Below are 20,754 nucleotides of genomic sequence, written 5' to 3' on the forward strand. Positions count from 1 at the left end.
TTGCTGTACACCTGAAACTAACACAACATTGTTAATCAACTATACTCCAATATAAAATAAAAAGTTTTTTAAAAAAGGAAAATATCAATAGTAACACTGGATCCTGGGGTGGGGGGGAGCAGGTAGAGTAGGGTAAGGACAGGAGAATTCTCATTGCATATTTTTTTGTACCTTTTGAATTCTGTATCGTGTGAGTGCTTTACATATTCTCCCATCACCACACATAAAAAAATTTTTTAAACAAAAATGTTTTTAAAAGTATTTTAAATCGTTAAAGAATGTATATTTAATGACATGGAAAATGTTCATGATAAACTGTTAAGATAAAATAATAGGTTATAAAACAGAAATGTATATATAATTCAAAACTAGTAATCATGTATGCATAGGGGGAAAAAAGCCTGACAAGGTATAATCAAAAGATTTTCTTTTGCAGCTAGAAAGAAATGTTCACTTTAAATGGATATTATACATAGCTATAAAAAAGACATAACAAAATAAACACATAACAACATAAATAAATCTCAGACATAATTTTAAATAAAAGAAGCCACACAAAAAAGTGTTTATTATATTCCATTTACAGGCTGTTCAAGAAGAGGCAAAATTTATGTTAATAGAGGCCAGATTGGTGACTACCTATGTGGGAAGAATGGCTATGATTGGAAAGGGACATGAGATAGTCTTCTAGAATGTCAGAAATATTCCATGTCTTGATCTAGGGGGTGGTTACATATATGTATACATATGTACAATTACCTTGAGTTATACACTCAAGATTTGGCCACTTTATGTATGTTATATCTCAATTTTAAAAATTAAGTCTAGAAGGATATATTTCCAGACAAATACACACAAAGATACTATGAGAGTTATATATGCCATATCTCAAGAGAAAAATAATGAGGATGTTCCAGAGAACATGCAGTGGTAGAGTAAAGAGGATGGACTTTGGAGTCAGATAGACCTAGGTTTGAATTCCAGCTCTGCCACTTAGCAGCTCTGTGAATTTGGGCAAGTTATTCAACTTCCCTCTGTCTCAGATTCCTCACCTGTAAAAATGGGAACAATAAGAGTACTGACCTCAGAGGATTATTTGAAGAATCAAATGAGATAATGTAGGTGAAGTGCTTAAAAGAGTAAGTGGGTAATAGTAGGTATTCAGTAAAAATTTCTTCTGCTGCTAAAGGTAAATGTAGAAATTCTTTTTTTTGATCCAACACAGGAGCATGCCCATGCATGAGCCCGCACTCGCACACACACATGCATGCATGTACACACACGCACAGACACATACACACACACAGATCCTCTACAAATGCCTCTATTCTATTGGACAAAATTACCAAGAAACAAGGCAAAAAGAAGAGAGACTAACAGCCAGGATTATACCATTTCCAGGAAAAATATAAAGTATTAGACAAAAATATTTTAAATTATGCATATTTCAATTTGCATAAAACGTTTTGTGCATTTTCCAATGAAATTTTCAAAAATCCCAACAGCAAAAGAACATGTTTCAATATTCATCATCAGTATTCAAAATTATCACTTGGGGATGAATAACAAGGTCCTACTGTATAGCACAGAAGACTATATTCAGTATCCTATAATAAACTATAATGGAAAAGAATATTTTAAAAAGAATATATATATATATATATACACACACAACTGTATCACTTTGCTGTACAGCAGAAATTAACACAACATTGTAAATCAACTATACTTCAATTAAAAAAAAATTTTTTAAATCATCACCTAAAAAGACGTCCCTGGTGGTCCAGTGGTAAAGAATCCACCTTCCAACGCAGGGGACGTGGGTTCGATCCCTGGTCGGGGAACTAGGTTCCCACATGCCGCGGGGCAGCTAAGCCCGTGTGCCACAACTACTGAGCTCATGCGCCTCAACTAGAGAGCCCATGTGCCGTAAACTACAGAGCCCACATGCTCTAGAACCCACGTGCCACAACCACAGAGCCCACGTGCCCTGGAGCCTGCTCGCCACAACTAGAGAAGAGAAAACCCACACACCACAGCTAGAGAGAAGCCCACATGCCAGAATGAAAGATCCCGCGTGCCGCAACAAAGATCCTGCGTGCCACAACTAAGACCTGACGCAGCCAAATAAATAAATAAATAAATAAATAATCACTTAGAATTTCAAATAGAAAACTGAAAAATGCATCAGAAAAGAGACATACAAGTTTGTAAATGCAATTGTCTTCCCTTATTGGAGCGGTTAAGATCAATCATTAACTATGCAGTGAAAAAAAATAAATCTTCATTTGTAATACTAATAAATGCTGAAACACACCCTGGGATTCTTTTGCCTGGGCCAAACGGAAGAAAACCATAATAACTCTTTTTCATAGATTATTAATCAGAATTGCACTCCTGGCCTGGGAACCAGAAATCTATCTGTGGATCAGTGGTTAAAAGAGCCAGCATTCTGAAGAGAATTTTCAAATTGTAAGTGCATGTAGCACAAGTTTAATAACTGAATTATGCAAACAAATTGATAATAAAATCCTTTGAAGGAGTCTCCTGTAAAGAATTTTCATTGGCAGACAATGAAAATTTTAAAGCAATGTACAATATTTTAGGGATAATTCAAACCCTAAGAAATAAGAAGACAAAGATCTTCCCATGTTCAAAGTTTAAAACCCAGGTTATTTGTGATTTTTGTTTTGTCACTAAACACCAATAGTTTAATTTTCTGAGGGAGAGAGAGACAAGAAGACACATTAATAGAGATGCACAAATCTCATGTTAGTCAATAATATCAATAATAGTCAAGGACTTTCCTGGTGGCACAGTGGTTAAGAATCCGCCTGCCAATGCAGGGGACATGGGTTCGACCACTGGTCTGAGAAGATCCCACATGCCTCAGAGCAACTAAGCCCATGCGCCACAACTGCTGAGCCTGCACTCTAGAGGCCACAAGCCACAACTACTGAGCCCACATGCTGCAACTACTAAAGCCTGCGCACCTAGAGCCAGTGCTCCATAGCAAGAGAAGCCACCGCAATGAGAGGCCCACGCACCACGACGAAGAGTAGCCCCTGCTCACCACAACTAGAGAAATCCCACACACAGCAATGAAGACCCAATGCAACCAAAAATAAATAAATAAAGTTATTAAAAAAAAAATCAGAACCTACATCCTACTTCCTCTGTGCCAGACACTGCTCTAAGTGCTTTTCATGTATCTACTAATTTAATAAGGTAGATAGTATCACTAGCCTCACTTTACAGACAAAGATACAAGGAATAGAGGGAGTAAGCAACTTTACCAAGTCACACACTAAGAAATGACAGAACCATGATCTGAATTCAGTCTTCAGACTCCAATATCAATGGTCTCACCACTCAGCCATTTAATTAAAGATATTAAAAAGTATGTAAATTCAGTGATGTCAAGTACCCTTGATATAATGTGATGAGAATGGCACTCTCCTCTGTGGTCATCCTCCCCCAAACATCAGACAACCTCAAATTGATAGACATTCTACAAAACACTTGACTAACACTACTCAAAACTGTCAATGTCATCAAAAACAAGGTAAGTCCAAAAAACTGTCACAGGCCTAGCTAGGACGGCACTAGGACTAAATGTAATGTGGTATTGTGGGTGAAATTCTGGAATAGAAAATGGACATTAACCATAAACAAGACGAAAAGACAACTCTCAGAATGGGAGAAAATATTTGCAAATGAAGCAACTGACAAAGGATTAATCTCCAAAATTTACAAGCAGCTCATGCAGCTCAATATCAAAAAACCAAACAATCCAATCCAAAAATGGGCAGAAGACCTAAATAGACATTTCTCCAAAGAAGATATACAGATTGCCAACAAACACATGAAAGAATGTTCAACATCACTAATCATTAGAGAAATGCAAATCAAAACTACAATGAGATATCATCTCACACTGGTCAGAATGGCCATCATCAAAAAATCTACAAACCATAAATGCTGGAGAGGGTGTGGAGAGAAGGGAACCCTCCTACACTTTTGGTGGGAATGTAAATTGGTACAGCCACTATGGAGGACAATATGGAGGTTCCTTAAGAAACTAAAAATAGAGCTACCGTATGACCCAGCAATTCCACTCCTGAGCATATATCTGGAGAAAACCATGATTCAAAAAGACACATGCACACCAATGTTCACTGCAGCACTGTTTACAATAGCCAGGACATGGAAGCAACCCAAATGTCCATCAACAGAGGAATGGATAAAGAAGATGTGGTAAAGGGACTTCCCTGGCAGTCCAGTGGTTAAGACTCTATGCTTCCACTGCAGGGGGCATGGGTTCGATCCCTGGTTGGGGAACTAAGATCCTGCATGCCGCACAGCACAGCAAAAATCACAAAACAAAAAGAAAAAAAGAAAAAAAAATGTGGTACATATTTACAATGGAATATTACTCAGCCATAAAAAAGAATGAAATAATGCCATTTGCAGCAACATGGGTAGACCTAGAGATTGTCATACTGAGTGAAGTAAGTCAGACAGAGAAAGACAAATATCATATGATATTGCTTATACATGGAATCTAAAAAAAAAGGGTACAAATGAACTTATCTACAAATCAGAAATAGAGTTACAGATGTAGGAAACAAACTTATGGTTACCAGGGGGTAAGGTGGGGAGGGATAAATTGGGAGATTGGGACTGACATATACATACTACTATATATAAAATAGATAACTATTAAGGACATACTGTACAGCACAGGGAATTCTACTCAGTACTCTGTAATGGCCTATATGGGAAAAAAATCTAAAAAAGAGTGGATATATGTGTATGTATGACTGATTCACTTTACTGTACACCTGAAACTAACACAGCATTGTAACTCAACTATACTCCAATAAAAATTTTTGAAAAATTACAAAAACATTAAAAAATGTGTGTTACAAATAAAAACAGTCTGCATAAGCCCTTCTTTAAAAAATGTAAAACTAGTAAAAAATCAACAGGTTATTTCTTTAAAAGTATATAACCAAATATATGATTTTTACTTACCATCTCCACTCATCCCTTGAGGCACTTCTTGGTGAGATATCCAATAGATAAGCAGCTGTGCCAGAAAAACATAAAGAGGGAAAAAAATGAGAGGTTTTCTTTCCCATGCCAGAGAGCTAATTCCAGGCAAAGAGGGTGGCTTTTATCTTGTTGCCCTTGGAGAAAGTCCTCTGGAATCTAGCCAAAAGACCTGAAGGCAAATGAAAATAATCTTTATTTTTCCATCTCTCTTTCACCAACAAGGATGTGATTTGTGCCCTACCCCCAACCTAAGGACATTTCTTAACAATGGTTATTTCCATGTTTCCTGTTCATTGGAGTTACTAGTATACAAAACAGACCTTTCATAGTCTTTCCAGGCACCAAGTGCAATATGCAGTTTTATTCAGTAATATATTGGATACTCCAGAAAACCAACTCAGACTAAACCCTGAGATGACAGCAGGAAGTCCCCTCTGTTAACTCAAGGAGAAGGCCCAAACCAGAAGGTAATGGAAGAAGGCGTTTTAAAATTATTATTATTATTTTATTCTTGGCTGCATTGGGTCTTCGTTGCTGTGCGCAGGCTTTCTCTAGTTGTGGCAAGCAGGGGCTACTCTTCACTGCGGTGTGCGGGCTTCTCATTGCGGTGGCTTCTCTTTTGCGGAGCACGGGCTCTAGGCACGCGGGCTTCAGTAGTTGTGGCACGCAGGCTCAGTAGTTGGGGTTCATGGGCTTAGCTGCTCCGCGTCATGTGGGATCTTCCTGGACCGGGGCTTGAACCCGTGTCCCCTGCATTGGCAGGAGGATTCTTAACCACTCTACCACCAGGGAAGCCCCTGGAAGAAGACTTTTGCAACCAGACGACTCCTGATAGGTGGGCAAGAGTTACCCATGAAATAAGCATTCCAGGCAGAAAGAGAAACATGTGCAAAGGCCTAGGGGCAAGCGGACACAGTGAATTTGAAGTTTTCAGAACTGCAGTAATTTAGCCCTGGAGTACAAAGTATATGATGAGAAGTGGAAGAAATGAGGCTGGAAAATAACACATCAAATATGTTTCAGGATATATTTCAGGAAAGAAGAGTCTATTGTGAACAAATATGAAGTCACATGTGCAAGAAAACATTAAGTGTATATGCAGGAATAGACTTCAGACAGGTTTCTGGCCTGGGGTGGTATACCAGGGAAACTCACCTTCAAGTCACTCAGTGTCTTAGCAAAGAACTTTCATAGATAGAATGTTTAAATATGTTGTGTTATATACATACTAAGAACTACTATACAGCAGTGAAAATGAATAAATTATAGCAATACCACCAACATGGATGAATCTTAAAAACAGTGGGCAAGTCACAGAAGAATACATAAGGTATGATTCCATTTATACAACATTCAAAAATAGTGACAGATGTTAACTAGATTTATTATAGTGATCATTTCACAATAAAGTTGACCCTTGAACAACACAGGGGTTAGGGATGCCAATCCCCTCAGAGCTGAAAATCTACATATAATGTACAGTTGGCCCAATATATCCATGGTTCCACAACTATGGATTTAACCAACTGTGGATCATGTAGTACTAAAGTACGTATTTACTGAAAAAAATCCATGTATAAATGGACCTGTGCAGTCCAAACCTCTGTTGTTCAAGGGTCAACAAATATACAAATATCAAATCATTATAGTATACCCCCTAAACTGTTATGTGTCAATTATACCTCAATAAAAATAAAGTTCAAAAACTGGCAAAACTAAATAATACATTATCTATAGACACAAAAGAGGTAAAAACTTATGAAGAAAAAAAGGAATGATCACCCCAAAATTTCGAATAGAGGTTAACTGGGTGGAAGGAAATAGAATGAGAAGGACACATATCATGCTTCAAAAACACTGGAAACACATTTTGTTAGTTGAGTGGTGAGTACATAGTTATTTACATTTATAATTTTTTAAAGTACATATATATACTTTTACATGCATATTTATATTTCAGAAGTAAGAAAGATAATAAAGAGTTTAAGTATGAGTTTAAAAAAATGAAGCAGCCCTAGGTTTATAGAGTAATAACCCAAATTTGCTACTTAATAACTGTGTGGCAAGTTATTTTCTGTGCATCTCAGTTTCTTGATCTGCAGAAATGGGAAACTGAGTCTCACAGAGATTAATAGTATTTCTAATACCTACCTCTCAAGATTATTATGAGGATTAAATGAAATAACATATGTGAAAGCACTTAGAACAATTCCTGGCACATAATAAGTAATCAATTAACATTAGGTATCTCCATTACTTTTATTATTTTTTTAACTTCTTTATTGGGGTGTAATTGCTTTACAATGGTGTGTTAGTTTCTGCTTTATAACAAAGTGAATCAGTTATACATATACATATGTTCCCATATCTCTTCCCTATTGCATCTCCCTCCCTCTCACCCTCCCTATCCCACCCCTCCAGGTGGTCACAAAGCACCGAGCTGATCTCCCTGTGCTATGAGGCTGCTTCCCACTAGCTATCTATTTTACGTTTGGTCGTGTATGTATGTCCATGCCACTCTCTCACTTTGTCACAGCTTACCCTTCCTCCTCCCCATAACCTCAAGTCCATTCTCTAGTAGGTCTGTGTCTTTATTCCCGTCTTAGCCCTAGGTTCTTCATGACATTTTTTTTTCTTAGATTCCATAAATATGTGTTAGCATACGGTATTTGTCTTTCTCTTTCTGACTTACTTCACTCTGTATGACAGACTCTAGGTCCATCCACCTCACCACAAATAACTCAATTTCGTTTCTTTTTATGGCTGAGTAATATTCCATTGTATATATGTGCCACATCTTCTTTATCCATTCATCCGATGATGGATACTTAGGTTGTTTCCATCTCCTGGCTATTGTAAATAAAGCTGCAATGAACATTTTGGTACATGACTCTTTTTGAATTATGGTTTTCTCAGGGTATATGCCCAGTAGTGGGATTGCTGGGTCATATGGTAATTCTACTTTTGGTTTTTTAAGGAACCTCCATACTGTTCTCCATAGTGGCTGTACCAATTCACATTCCCACCACAGTGCAAGAGCGTTCCCTTTTCTCCACACCCTCTCCAGCATTTATTGTTTCTAGATTTTTTGATGATGGCCATTCTGACTGGTGTGAGGTGATACCTCATTGTAGTTTTGATTTGCATTTCTCTAATGATGTTGGGTATTCTTTCATGTGTTTGTTGGCAATCTGTATATCTTCCTTGGAGAAATGTCTATTTAGGTCTTCTGTCCATTTTTGGATTGGGTTGTTTGTTTTTTTGTTATTGAGCTGCATGAGCTGCTTGTAAATTTTGGAGATTAATCCTTTGTCGGTTGCTTCATTTGCAAATATTTTCTCCCATTCTGAGGGCTGTCTTTTGGTCCTGTTTATGGTTTCTTTCGCTGTGCAAAAGCTTTTAAGTTTCATTAGGTCCCATTTGTTTATTTTTGTTTTTATTTCCATTTCTCTAGGAGGTGGGTCAAAAAGGATCTTGCTGTGATTTATGTCATAGAGTATTCTGCCTATGTTTTCCTCTAAGAGTTTGAGAGTTCCTGGCTTTACATTTAGGTCTTTAATCCATTTTGAGCTTATTTTTGTGTATGGTGTTAGGGAGTATTCTAATCTCATATTTTACATGTACCTGCTCAGTTTTCCCAGGACCACTTACTGAAGAGGCTGTCCTTTCTCCACTGTACATTCCTGCCTCCTTTATCAAAGATAAGGTGACCATATGTGCGTGGGTTTATCTCTGGGCTTTCTATCCTGTTCCATTGATCTATAGTACTGTTTTTGTGCCAGTACCATACTGATTACTCTAGCTTTGTCATATAGTCTGAAGTCAGGGAGCCTGATTCCTCCAGCTCCGTTTTTTGTTCTCAAGATTGCTTTGGCTATTCGGGGTCTTTTGTGTTTCCATACAGATTGTGAAATTTTTTGTTCTAGTTCTGTGGAAAATGCCAGTGGTAGTTTGAGAGGGATTGCAAGAATCTGTAGATTGCTTTGGGTAGTAGAGTCATTTTCACAATCTTGATTCTTCCAACCCAAGAAGATGGTATATCTCTCCATCTATTTGTATCATCCTTAATTTCTTTCATCAGTGTCTTATAATTTTCTGCATCCAGGTCTTTTGTCTCCTTAGGTAGGTTTATTCCTAGATATTTTTTCTTTTTGTTGCAGTGGTAAATGGGAGTGTTTTCTTAATTTCACTTTCCAATTTTTCATCATTAGTGTATAAGAATGCCAGAGATTTCTGTGCATTAATTTTCTATCCTGCTACTTTACCAAATTCATTGATTAGCTCTAGTAGTTTTCTGGTAGCTTCTTTAGGATTCTCTATGTATACTATCATGTCATCTGCAAACAGTGAGAGCTTTACTTCTTCTTTTCCAATTTGGATTCCTTTTATTTCCTTTTCTTCTCTGATTGCTGTGGCTAAAACTTCCAAAACTATGTTGAATAAGAGTGGTGAGAGTGGGCAACCTTGTCTTGTTCCTGATCTTAGTGGAAATGCTTTCAGTTTTTCACCATTGAGGACGATGTTGGCTGTGGGTTTGTCATATATGGCCTTTATTATGTTGAGGAAAGTTCCCTCTATGCCTACTTTCTGCAGGGTTTTTATCATAAATGGGTGTTGAATTTTGTCAAAAGCTTTCTCTGCATCTATTGAGATGATCATATGGTTTTTCTCCTTCAATTTGTTAATAGGGTGTATCACGTTGATTGATTTGCGTATATTGAAGAATCCTTGCATTCCTGGAATAAACCCCACTTGATCATGGTGTATGATCCTTTTCATGTGCTGTTGAATTCTGTTTTCTAGTATTTTGTAGAGGATTTTTGCATCTGTGTTCATCAGTGATATTGGCCTGTAATGTTCTTTCTTTGTGACATCTTTGTCTGGTTTTGGTATCAGGGTGATAGTGGCCTCGTAGAACGAGTTTGGGAGTGTTCTCCCTCTGCTCTATTTTGGAAGAGTTTGAGAAGGATAGGTGTTAGCTCTTCTCTAAATGTTTGATAGAATTCGCCTGTGAAGCCATCTGGTCCTGGGCTTTTGTTTGTTGGAAGATATTTAATCACAGTTTCAACTTCAGTGCTTGTGATTGGTCTGTTCATATTTTCTATTTCTTCCTGATTCAGTCTTGGCAGGTTGTGCATTTCTAAGAATTTGTCCACTTCTTGCAGGTTGTCCATTTTATCGTCATAGAGTTGCTTGTAGTAATCTCTCATGATCTCTTTTATTTCTGCAGTGTCAGTTGTTACCTCTCCTTTTTCATTTCTAATTCTATTGATTTGAGTCTTCTCCCTTTTTTTCTTGATGAGTCTGGCTAATGGTTTATCAATTTTGTTTATCTTCTCAAAGAACCAGCTTTTAGTTTTATTGATCTTTGCTATCGTTTCCTTCATTTCTTTTTCATTTATTGCTGATCAGATCTTTATGATTTCTTTCCTTCTGCTAACTTTCGGGTTTTTTTGTTCTTCTTTCTCTAATTGCTTTAGGTGCAAAGTTAGGTTGTTTATTCGAGATGTTTCCTGTTTCTTAAGGTAGGATTGTATTGCTATAAACTTCCCACTTAGAACTGCTTTTGCTGCATCCCATAGTTTTGGGGTCGTCGTGTCTCCATTGTCATTTGTTTCTAGGTATATTTTTATTTCCTCTTTGATTTCTTCAGTGATCACTTCGTTATTAAGTAGTGTATTGTTTAGCCTCCATGTGTTTGTATTTTTTACAGATTTTTCCTGTTACTGATATCTAGTCTCATAGCATTGTGGTCGGAAAAGATACTTGATAGAATTTCCATTTTCTTAAATTTACCAAGGCTTGATTTGTGACCCAAGATATGATCTATCCTGAAGAATGTTCCATGAGTACTTGAGAAAAATGCGTATTCTGTTATATTTGGATGGAATGTCCTATAATTATCAATTAAGTCCATCTTGTTTAATGTATCATTTAAAGCTTGTGTTTCCTTATTTATTTTCATTTTGGATGATCTGTCCATTGGTGAAAGTGGGGTGTTAAAGTCCCCTACTATGAATGTGTTACTGTCGATTTCCCCTTTTATGGCTGTTAGTATTTGCCTTATGTATTGATGTGCTCCTATATTGGGTGAATAAATATTTACAATTGTTATATCTTCTTCTTGGATCGATCCCTTGATCATTATGTAGTGTCCTTCTTTGTCTCTTGTAATAATCTTTATTTTAAAGTCTACTTTGTCTGATATGAGAATTGCTACTCCAGCTTTCTTTTGGTTTCCATTTGCATGGAATATCTTTTTCCATCCCCTCACTTTCATTCTGTACATCTCCCTAGGTCTGAAGTGGGTCTCTTGTAGAGAGCATATATATGGGTGTTGTTTTTATATCCATTCAGCCAGTCTGTGTCTTTTGGTGGGAGCATTTAATCCATTTACATTTAAGGTAATTATCAATATGTATGTTCCTATTCCCATTTTCTTAATTGTTTTGGGTTTGTTATTGTAGGTCTTTTCCTTCTCTTGTATTTCTTGCCTAGAGAAGTTCCTTTAGCATTTGTTGTAAAGCTGGTTTGGTGGTGCTGAACCTTCTCAGCTTTTGCTTGTCTGTAAGGGTTTTAATTTCTCCATCAAATCTGAATGAGATCCTTGCTGGGTAGAGTATTCTTGGTTGTAGGTTTTTCTCCTTCATCACTTTAAATATGTCCTGCCAGTCCCTTCTGGCTTGCAGAGTTTCTGCTGAAAGATCAGCTGTTAACCTTATGGGGATTCCCTTGTGTGTTATTTGTTGTTTTTCCCTTGCTGCTTTTAATATGTTTTCTTTGTATTTAATTTTGGACAGTTTGATTAATATTTGTCTTTGTGTTTTTCCCCTTGGATTTATCCTGTATGGGACTCTCTGTGCTTCCTGGACTTGACTGACTATTTCCTTTCCCATATTAAGGAACTTTTCGACTATAATCTCTTCAAATATTTTCTCAGTCCCTTTCTTTTTCTCTTCTTATTCTGGGACCCCTATAATTCGAATGTTGGTGCATTTAACATCGTCCCAGAGGTCTCTGAGACTGTCCTCAGTTGTTTTCATTCTTTTTTCTTTATTCTGCTCTGCAGTAGTTATTTCCACTATTTTATCTTCCAGGTCACTTATCCGTTCTTCTGCCTCAGTTATTCTGCTATTGATCCCTTCTAGAGTATTTTTAATTTCATTTATTGTGTTGTTCATCATTGCTTGTTTCCTCTTTAATTCTTCTAGGTCCATGTTAAATGTTTCTTGCATTTTCTCTATTCTATTTCCAAGATTTTGGATCATCTTTACTATCATTATTCTGCACTATTTTTCAGGTAGACTGCCTATTTCCTCTTCATTTGTTAGGTCTGGTGGGTTTTTATCTTGCTCCTTCATCTGCTGTGTGTTTTTCTCTTCTCATTTTGCTTATCTTACTGTGTTTGGGGTCTCCTTTTTGCAGGCTGCAGGTTCGTAGTTCCCGTTGTTTTTGGTGTCTTCCCCCAGTGGCTACGGTTGGTTCATTGGGTTGTGTAGGCTTCCTGGTGGAGGGGACTAGTGCCTGTGTTCTGGTGGATGAGCCTGGATCTTGTCTTTTTGGTGGGCAGGTCCACATCTGGTGGTGTGTTTTGGGGTGTCTGTGGCCTTATTATGATTTTAGGCAGCCTCTCTGCTAATGGGTGGGGTTGTGTTCCTGTATTGCTACTTGTTTGGCATAGGATGTCCAGCACTGTAGCTTGCTGGTCGTTGAGTGAAGCTGGGTGTTGGTGTTGAGATGGAGATCTCTGGGAGATTTTTGCCGTTTGATATTACGTGGAGCTGGGAGGTCTCTTGTGAACCAGTGTCCTGAAGTTGGCTCTCCCACCTCAGAGGCAGAGCACTGACTCCTGGTTGCAGCACCAAGAGCCTTGCAACCACACGGCTCAGAATAAAAGGGAGAAAAAGTAGAAAGAAAGAAAGAGGATAAAATAAAATAAAGTTATTAAAATAAAAAATAATTATTAGGAAAAAAATTTTTTAAGTAAAAAAACAAACAAACAAAAAAGGGATGGACAGAACCCTAGGACAAATGGTGAAAGCAAAGCTATACAGACAAAATCTCACACAGAAGCATACACATACACACTCACAAAAAGAGGAAAAGGGGAAAAAATAATATATCTTGCTCTCAAAGTCCACCTCCGCAATTTGGGATGATTCGTTGTCTATTCAGGTATTCCACAGTTGCAGGGTACATCAAGTTGATTGTGGAGATTTAATCCGCTGCTCCTGAGTCTGCTGGGAGAAATTTCCCTTTCTCTTCTTTGTTCGCACAGCTCCCGGGGTTCAGCTTTGGATTTGGCCCCACCTCTGCATGTACGTCGCCGGAGGGCGTCTGTTCTTTGCTCAGACAGGACGGGGTTAAAGGAGCAGCTGATTCGGGGGCTGTGGCTCACTCAGGCCGGGGGGGGGGGAGGGGCCATTATTTTTATTATTGTAGCAGATATTTAATAAATGCTAATTTCCCTTCTGCCTTTTCTTTCAGAAAAAGAGGAACCAGTACAAATGAAGGTCCATTTTTAACCCCCGTAGAAGAATCAAGCAGAGCTATTAGTGTTTATAGTTTGCTGCATTACTACTGTATTTCTTCACTTCTAATATTCACATTTTATGGAGTTTTAATGTTTCTAAAATTGGGATTGCATGATTTAATCAGTGTGTGCTTTAATACAGGTTCTTCCTCCTAGAAACCTCTTATTAAAATGAAGATGTGTCTTACAATTGATTGTGTCTCAGAATCGAGGAAATAAAGTAATTATGCTGTTGCCATAGCACGCATGACAGATTTAAGACAAGAATAGCTAAGTAACTACAGAGTAGAGTCCAAGCCGTAGGTTTTATGTGTTACAACAAATTCACCACAATGGTCATAATCTTTAAAAGATTGTGAGTTTTCTATTAGCAGCTTGATTGCCCTCAGGTCTCTGCAGCCACCAGCTACAAGTGAGTCAAACTGCTTTGGCCCCCACATTTTGCTAGTTCTAAACCCTCAGAGCCAAGCTTCAGGGCTTAAGCACACCACCACCCCAAGCCACCAAGTCTCCCCAGTCACTTCTTGGAGTCCTCTATGCTCAGGACCAGCCCTTAAATGTGCTTCTAATCTGTTCTCTCTGTCGATGTCCAGTGTGTGCCCAGTCCCTTGAGAGAAAGTGTATCTCCTAGTACTCAAAATCTGAATATCCTCCAGATAAATTTTCCTGCTTAATTAAGGGTCAAGTAATCTGGGTCCCTTACAGACATTTTAAGAGCAGTCTACGCCTTTGTTGAAACTGCATGTAATTCAGGAAGTGTGTTGGCTGGGGAGGAGGGTGATAGTGAGAAGCAAGTGTCAAAATGTCTTTTTACAACCCCCTGTTCCCTTTTAAGGAATCCTCCTAATTTCTAGATCCTGACTAGAGAAACACACCGAACCCTGAGTTCCTTAGCAGAGCACAGACAACCTACTTCTACCAGCCCATAATTGACCAAGTCTTTACTGACTCATGTGCCAGCTTCACCTACATTCTTCTCTTACATGACTCCCTACTGTTGTCCCCAGGACTTACCATCCAACCTGCTATCCTCCAACACGTAAGGAGAAAAAACAAAATCAAAACTTCTGGGAAGGGATAATCTGTTTCCCCCACTTTCCTCAGCCAAATGAGAAAAGGGAACGAGAACACCTTCTGTTGTGAAATTCCCCCTAAAGTCTCCTCATACTGCCCTTTATTTAGTTTAGTTCTTGGGCTTCTTTGCCATTCATCTTCAGCATTATGAGGGCAGTTTCTGGTTCAGAGTCTGAGAAAATTCTTGGAACCACTAGTGTTTCTGCAAGCATCAAAAGAAAAGTCCATTCTCTGGAACAAAGTAGTGTTTAAAGAGCCCTTACTACCCTTTGTAGGTCTTTATATATACAGCCTTCATGTTTCCAACAGGAAGAATCTTCATTTTTAATCTAGGGAAGTTCCTATATCTTTTGATCATTTTCTTTTCCCTTCTCTTCGCCCCTCCACTCCCCTGTCATTCCTCTTCTTCTACCTCTGAGGATCCATACGTAAAACTCCTCCTAACAAGCCCCTTCATCCCATACATATCATCTCATGCAAATGCGGAGAGGAGAACATTAGTTCTTCAGATTCAACCAGATTTTGAATTTTAATTTGATTGCCCCAAGGATTCCCGCTACAATTAAATACACCACCAAAGAGAGTGAATAACTCTCCAACTTAAAATAAGCGCCAATTTAATATCCTGATAGTATGTTTGGGCTTCATAGAAGAAAATCCTACACTATAATATAGCTCACTATTTTTTTAAGTTAATTAGTTCATGTAGAAGGGCTGCTAAAAGGAAATGTCACCCTGGTTCTAAATGAAGACCAACTCAACTACTGAAATGTGAGGACTGTTACCCATAACCTGTGCATCTGTAAACCGCAGCAAATATTCCAGTTCATGCTGCAGAATATCTATGGGGAAGGTGACTCACTGCATATATTACAGATGGAGCTGGGCTATGATGTGAGACAGTTATGAAAATAACTTGCAAACTGAAATCAAATATAATATTATGGCTTTCCACAAGAAAAGCCTAACTACCAATTTTCTCCTCCTACTCTTGAAACATTCTTACTGGATTAGGTTTTCAACTATATGCCTTATTTTCAGGCCCAATTAAACATTTAAACATTTTTCCTGTTTTTCAGCTAAAATGAACAAAATGTTCATGGTAGTAGGTCTGTCATCATAGAAATAAAGTCCTACAGATCTCACTATGGTTAAATCTAGCAGTGCAAATGACCGGACTACAGGGTGAGTTGTCAGTTCTTTAGAAGCAATCTGAACCACGAATGTGGATTATTTTACAAGAGCTGATGTAATCAGGAAGCTCTGCATTGACGTTCCATAACAAAAGAAGTCAAGTGGTTAAAACTGCTGACACTGGTACAAGTCCCTAATCATTTCTAGACTCAAGTATCAATTACTACAATCTCGCTCCTTCCATCCCCAAACAACCCAGACCTGGTGAGTGGTATGACTTTGCTTTTACATTCAAGTTTCAATAATTTATTTCTAAAACATAACATACAGGCTTCTAAACATTAAGAGAAAAAAACCATTTTGTTGTATCATTTACCTTTACATTTACAAAGGATTGGTATAAATCCATCATCCTTACTAGAAAAATAATTCAAAGTTTATTCTTTGCTAAAAACGGGTCAATATGGGAATAAAGACACAGACCTACTAAAGAATGGACTTGAGGATATGGGGAGGGGGAAGGGTAAGCTGTGACAAAGCGAGAGAGTGGCATGGACATATATATACTACCAAACGTAAAATAGATAGCTAGTGGGAAGCAGCCGCATAACACAGGGAGATCAGCTCAGTGGTTTGTGACCACCTAGAGGGGTAGGATAGGGAGGGTGGGAGGGAGGGAGACGCAAGAGGGAAGAGATATGGGAACATATGTATATGTATAACTGATTCACTTTGTTATAAAGCAGAAACTAACACACCATTGTGGAGCAATTATACTCCAATAAAGATGTTAAAAAAGATGGGTCAATAACGTCGTCTTCCTTGGGAAAAAAATATAGCAATCCATTGTGGGATTAAAAATAATTTTCAATCTCTTTCTTCAGAGGTTACTGAATCAAATATTTTGGCTGTTTTTAGTACACAAATAGCATCAAAAAGCTTTCAGTTTCAGATGAACAGGTTTGTGAGCCTTTCTGTGGAATACTGATTATTTCATTGTCTAATCTAGAGAGCTGAGGTTCTAAAATCATGGGGCAATAGTTTGGTATTTTACATCTTAAAAAGATAGTTTATTCAAACAGTTGGTTAGATTCACTATAAATTAAGTAAAATTTCATTTGATAGATCTACGTTTTCAAAACCTATGTGTTGTTTTGTATGTGGTTATGCATAAGCCTAATAAAATGGACTGTTCCACTGTGTAACTTATTTTTCCAGGCCTACTCAGGAGGTCAGAATATTACTAGCTAGGAGGCCCCTTTCCAGAGGCTATGTTTTTCTTTGTTTGTTTTGTTTTTTGGGTTTTTTAAAACATCTTTATTGGAGTACAATTGCTTTACAATGGTGTGTTAGTTTCTGCTTTATAACAAAGTGAATCAACTATACATATACATATATCCCCATATCTCCTCCCTCTTGCATCTCCCTCCCATCCTTCCTATCCCACCCCTCTAGATGGTCACAAAGCACCGAGCTGATCTCCCTATGCTATGCAGCTGCTTCCCACTAGCTAGTTATTTTACATTTGGTAGTGTATATATGTCCATGCCACACTCTCACTTCATCTCAGCTTACCCTTCCCCCTCCCCATGTCCTCAAGTCCATTCTCTATATCTGCGTCTTTATTCCTGTCCTGACCCTAGGTTCTTCAGAACCATTTTTTTTTTAATCCCATATATACGTGTTAGCATATGGTATTTGTTTTTCTCTTTCTGACTTACTTTACTCTGTATGACAGACTCTAGGTCCATCCACCTCACTACAAATAACTCAATTTCATTTCTTTTTATGGACAATATTCAGAGGCCATGTTTTGATTTGGGATATGGAAACGAAGTTGCTCAGATAGGTCAGGTAAATTTTGCTATGAGGGAAATCATTACCCTACCAAAAAGAATCACAGCTTAACAAAAGATTTCATACTTTGAACTGAAGGGTGAGGAAACATAGAAATAAGAAAATAGGTAGTGAGGTTGGTGGCTGAAACAATTCAGAGAAGGAAAATCAAGTGCAAGCTCAAATCTGGTTATCTGGAATCTCAACTTGGAATAGACAAATGTATGCTCCGTGTAATTCAGGAGTTTCTTTACCCTTCATCCTCAGTTTTAAAAGAAGAGCACTGGTTCAGGGTCAGAACATTCCTGAAACCACTAGCGATTCTGCAGGCGACTGAGGAAGAGTTCAGCCTCTGGAACAAAACAGTTTCTAGGCAGTCCTTACTGCCCTTTTCAGGCCTTTATACACACAGCCAAATCCCTCATTAGCCTTCATGTTTCCAACAAGGACAATCCTCATTTTTTAATCCAAGGAGGCACATACTTCAAAGTAAGACAATAATAAACACTACTGAGCTATGTGAAAGGATTATTAAGTATAAATCCAAAGGTTTGAAGTTGGTTTGGATGCCCAGCTAGATGTTTCATTATAGCTACATAGACATGAGTATGGCAAACAGCTGAAATTTGCTGAGGATCATATCAGGTTCCACAAGATCATGCTTGCAAGAACTACCAGAATATCCAACAAAACCACTAGAAACTAAGACTTGCTCAAGGCCATTCCCTGGTAACAGGCAGCCAGGCAATGAGCTAAATGATACCTGACCACCTGCCATTACTGGGTTGAAGTCCTGATTTTTCCACTGTATAAATTACCAGCTCTGAATAGAAGTAGGGGACATGGTACGTCGGCATCCTGACAGAGCCTGTTCAACTACTACTACTTTTCTGTGCAGAACACCTCCCACAACTGATAACCATGTATATGGACACACATGCCTTCAGAAATGTAAGGGGATGCTTGGAAAAGAAAGAAAATGCAACTGCAACATTGAAAACCCATGCACTGTCTATTTGCATATATCTTATTTCTTCTCTCTTAAATTCTCATAGTACAGTAGCGTTTGCTTTTCTTAAGCTTAAACTTGACACAACTATTATAGATTTACTCATTCTCCCTCCCTTTCCCTCCCCAAAATAACAGACAATTGTGACTGGTCAAACTCACTTTCTAAGTTCCACTATCCCAAGCCTTTGGCACTGTTGATACTTCATGCCATGGGAGCACTGTTGGACTTAAGAGTTTCGAGGGGCCTTCATATACACCTTATGAGTGGTGCCAGGAGTTTCTCAGGCCTCTTTGGGAACCTGGGAAGGGAAAATTGGGAGGGTACAAGACCAGGAGTCCTAGACTCCCTTCCCCACTTTGAGGCAGCTTTTATTTATTGTATGTATGAGGCTTTGTCATAAATTTCTGTTAGCACAAAAAGTTCAACTGATTTTCAAGGTTTTAAAAATGGCTGCTGTGGTGGAAAGAGGTCCGTAAGGGGAGTCAGACTTGGTTTGAAGGGCAGGACGAGTCACCTCTGAGGCAGGAGGGAAAATATTTCTCCTCCCTGACAACTGTGGAAGCACCTACCTCACAGGGACGTTGTGATTTCTAAACCACTATGAGCATTGGACGTACACAGACTGAGTCCAAGTTCTGTCCTCCGAGCCCTTCGGGCCAGAAGTCCCACCTCCGCCTCCACGACCCCAACCCAACCTACCCTAACCCCCAGCCACACCCCCAACCCCACCCGGAAGTGGACCTGGTAAACCAAGGCATCTATTCCGCAGCCAGGACACTGACCCACTGGCCACAGCGTCCATTCCACTGGCCAAGTTATGGATCCGTCCCACCCCACCCTACAGTCTGACCCCGAAGGCCTAGACTTCGACTCTGCTGGCCAAGACTACCTTTCCTCTGGCCATAAGTTCGACTATCTCTACCAAGAATTGGACCTGGACTCCCTTCATGAAGAACTTCTTTCTCAGTCTATGCCAGGCGCCATGATAGAGACCTCTGCGGCCACGTATGAATCCCACCAGACTGCCAAACCAGAGGATCTCACAGAGGCAGAGAAAAAGGGGCTCAAATCTGAGCTTGGTAAATTGGAGGCAGAAATCGTAACCCTACGCTGTGCGCTGGCAGCCAAAGAGAGACGCTGCATGGAGCTCAAGAGGAAGTTGTACCTGACGGCCTTGGTGGGGCTGAGGCAGAATCTGTCCAAGAGCTGGCACGATGCTCAGGTCTCCAAAGCCTACATGAAACAAAAGACGTCAGCTGCCCTGTCCACCATGGGCTCTGCCATCTGCAGGAAGCTTGGAGACATGAAGAAATCGGCCACATTCAGATCCTTTGAAGGTCTTAAGGGAACAATCAAGTCCAGAGTCGCAGGTGGCAGAGAGCTAGGCAGTGACTGCCTTCCTTCTTCAGCGGGGAGTGGGGATGATCTGCTCCCAGTTTCAGGGAGTGGGAGTGATCCAGTTCCGGGAAGTAGGGATGACCTACTCCCCTTTCTGGAGCCAGAGTGAGCTCCTTGGTAAATTTGCCTGGCCACTTGACCAGTGCAAGAACTCCCTTCCCTCATCCCAATTGCACCTCTGCCCATCAAAAACAACAACCAAACAACAATGGTAAAGTTAATTCAGGAAATGGACAGAGTCTGGTTTTGAGAAAAGTAGCTCCCATTTGTACATACATATTTGCTGCTGTTGAGATAAAGAATCCAACGTTTTGTACACTAAGTTATTTTACACTAAAGTTTATATGTGAAATGTATCACTATACTAGCCTTCCTGGGGTTGCATTTAAATAGACAGGACAATGGTTCCAGAGGGATTTTAGGCCAAAGCCAAAACTCCTTTTTTGGAAAAACCAGTGCATCAAAAGGCCAAAGTAAGTTTCTATTTAGAACTGGTAAAAGGTATGAAATAATCTGCAATTTTATCCTCTCCCCATTTCCTTCCTTTCTTTCCTAAATCCTAGAAAGAAGCTTGAAAGCTCTACCTGGCCTACGATTTTTATCTTAAAAAGATGATCAAGAAAAATGTTGTTTTTCTCTGAGACCCTCAGAAAGAAGGAAAAATATTAATAGACTAACTGGTACATAATACTATGACTTTTATGAAATG

The 20,754-nt window shown here is 38.9% G+C and overlaps 2 protein-coding genes across 4 annotated transcripts in view; one reads left to right on the forward strand and one right to left on the reverse strand.

Annotated features, from left to right (window-relative positions):
- Positions 1-20,754, reverse strand: part of RANBP6 (RAN binding protein 6) — a 318,886-nt gene that overhangs the window by 245,980 nt on the left and 52,152 nt on the right. For all 3 annotated transcript variants that reach the window (XM_030877148.2, XM_030877149.2, XM_030877150.3), the window contains exon 3: positions 5,038-5,092. The gene's annotated coding sequence lies outside the window, so the exon portion shown is untranslated. The remainder of the gene's footprint in view (positions 1-5,037; positions 5,093-20,754) is intronic.
- TPD52L3 (TPD52 like 3) lies at positions 19,465-20,154 on the forward strand. Its single transcript, XM_030877188.1, has one exon. It carries the CDS (start codon positions 19,465-19,467, stop codon positions 20,152-20,154), a length of 690 nt encoding a protein of 229 aa, XP_030733048.1.

This window comes from Globicephala melas, chromosome 6 (genome assembly GCF_963455315.2).
Source record: "Globicephala melas chromosome 6, mGloMel1.2, whole genome shotgun sequence".
NCBI classification, from domain to species: Eukaryota; Metazoa; Chordata; class Mammalia; order Artiodactyla; family Delphinidae; genus Globicephala; species Globicephala melas.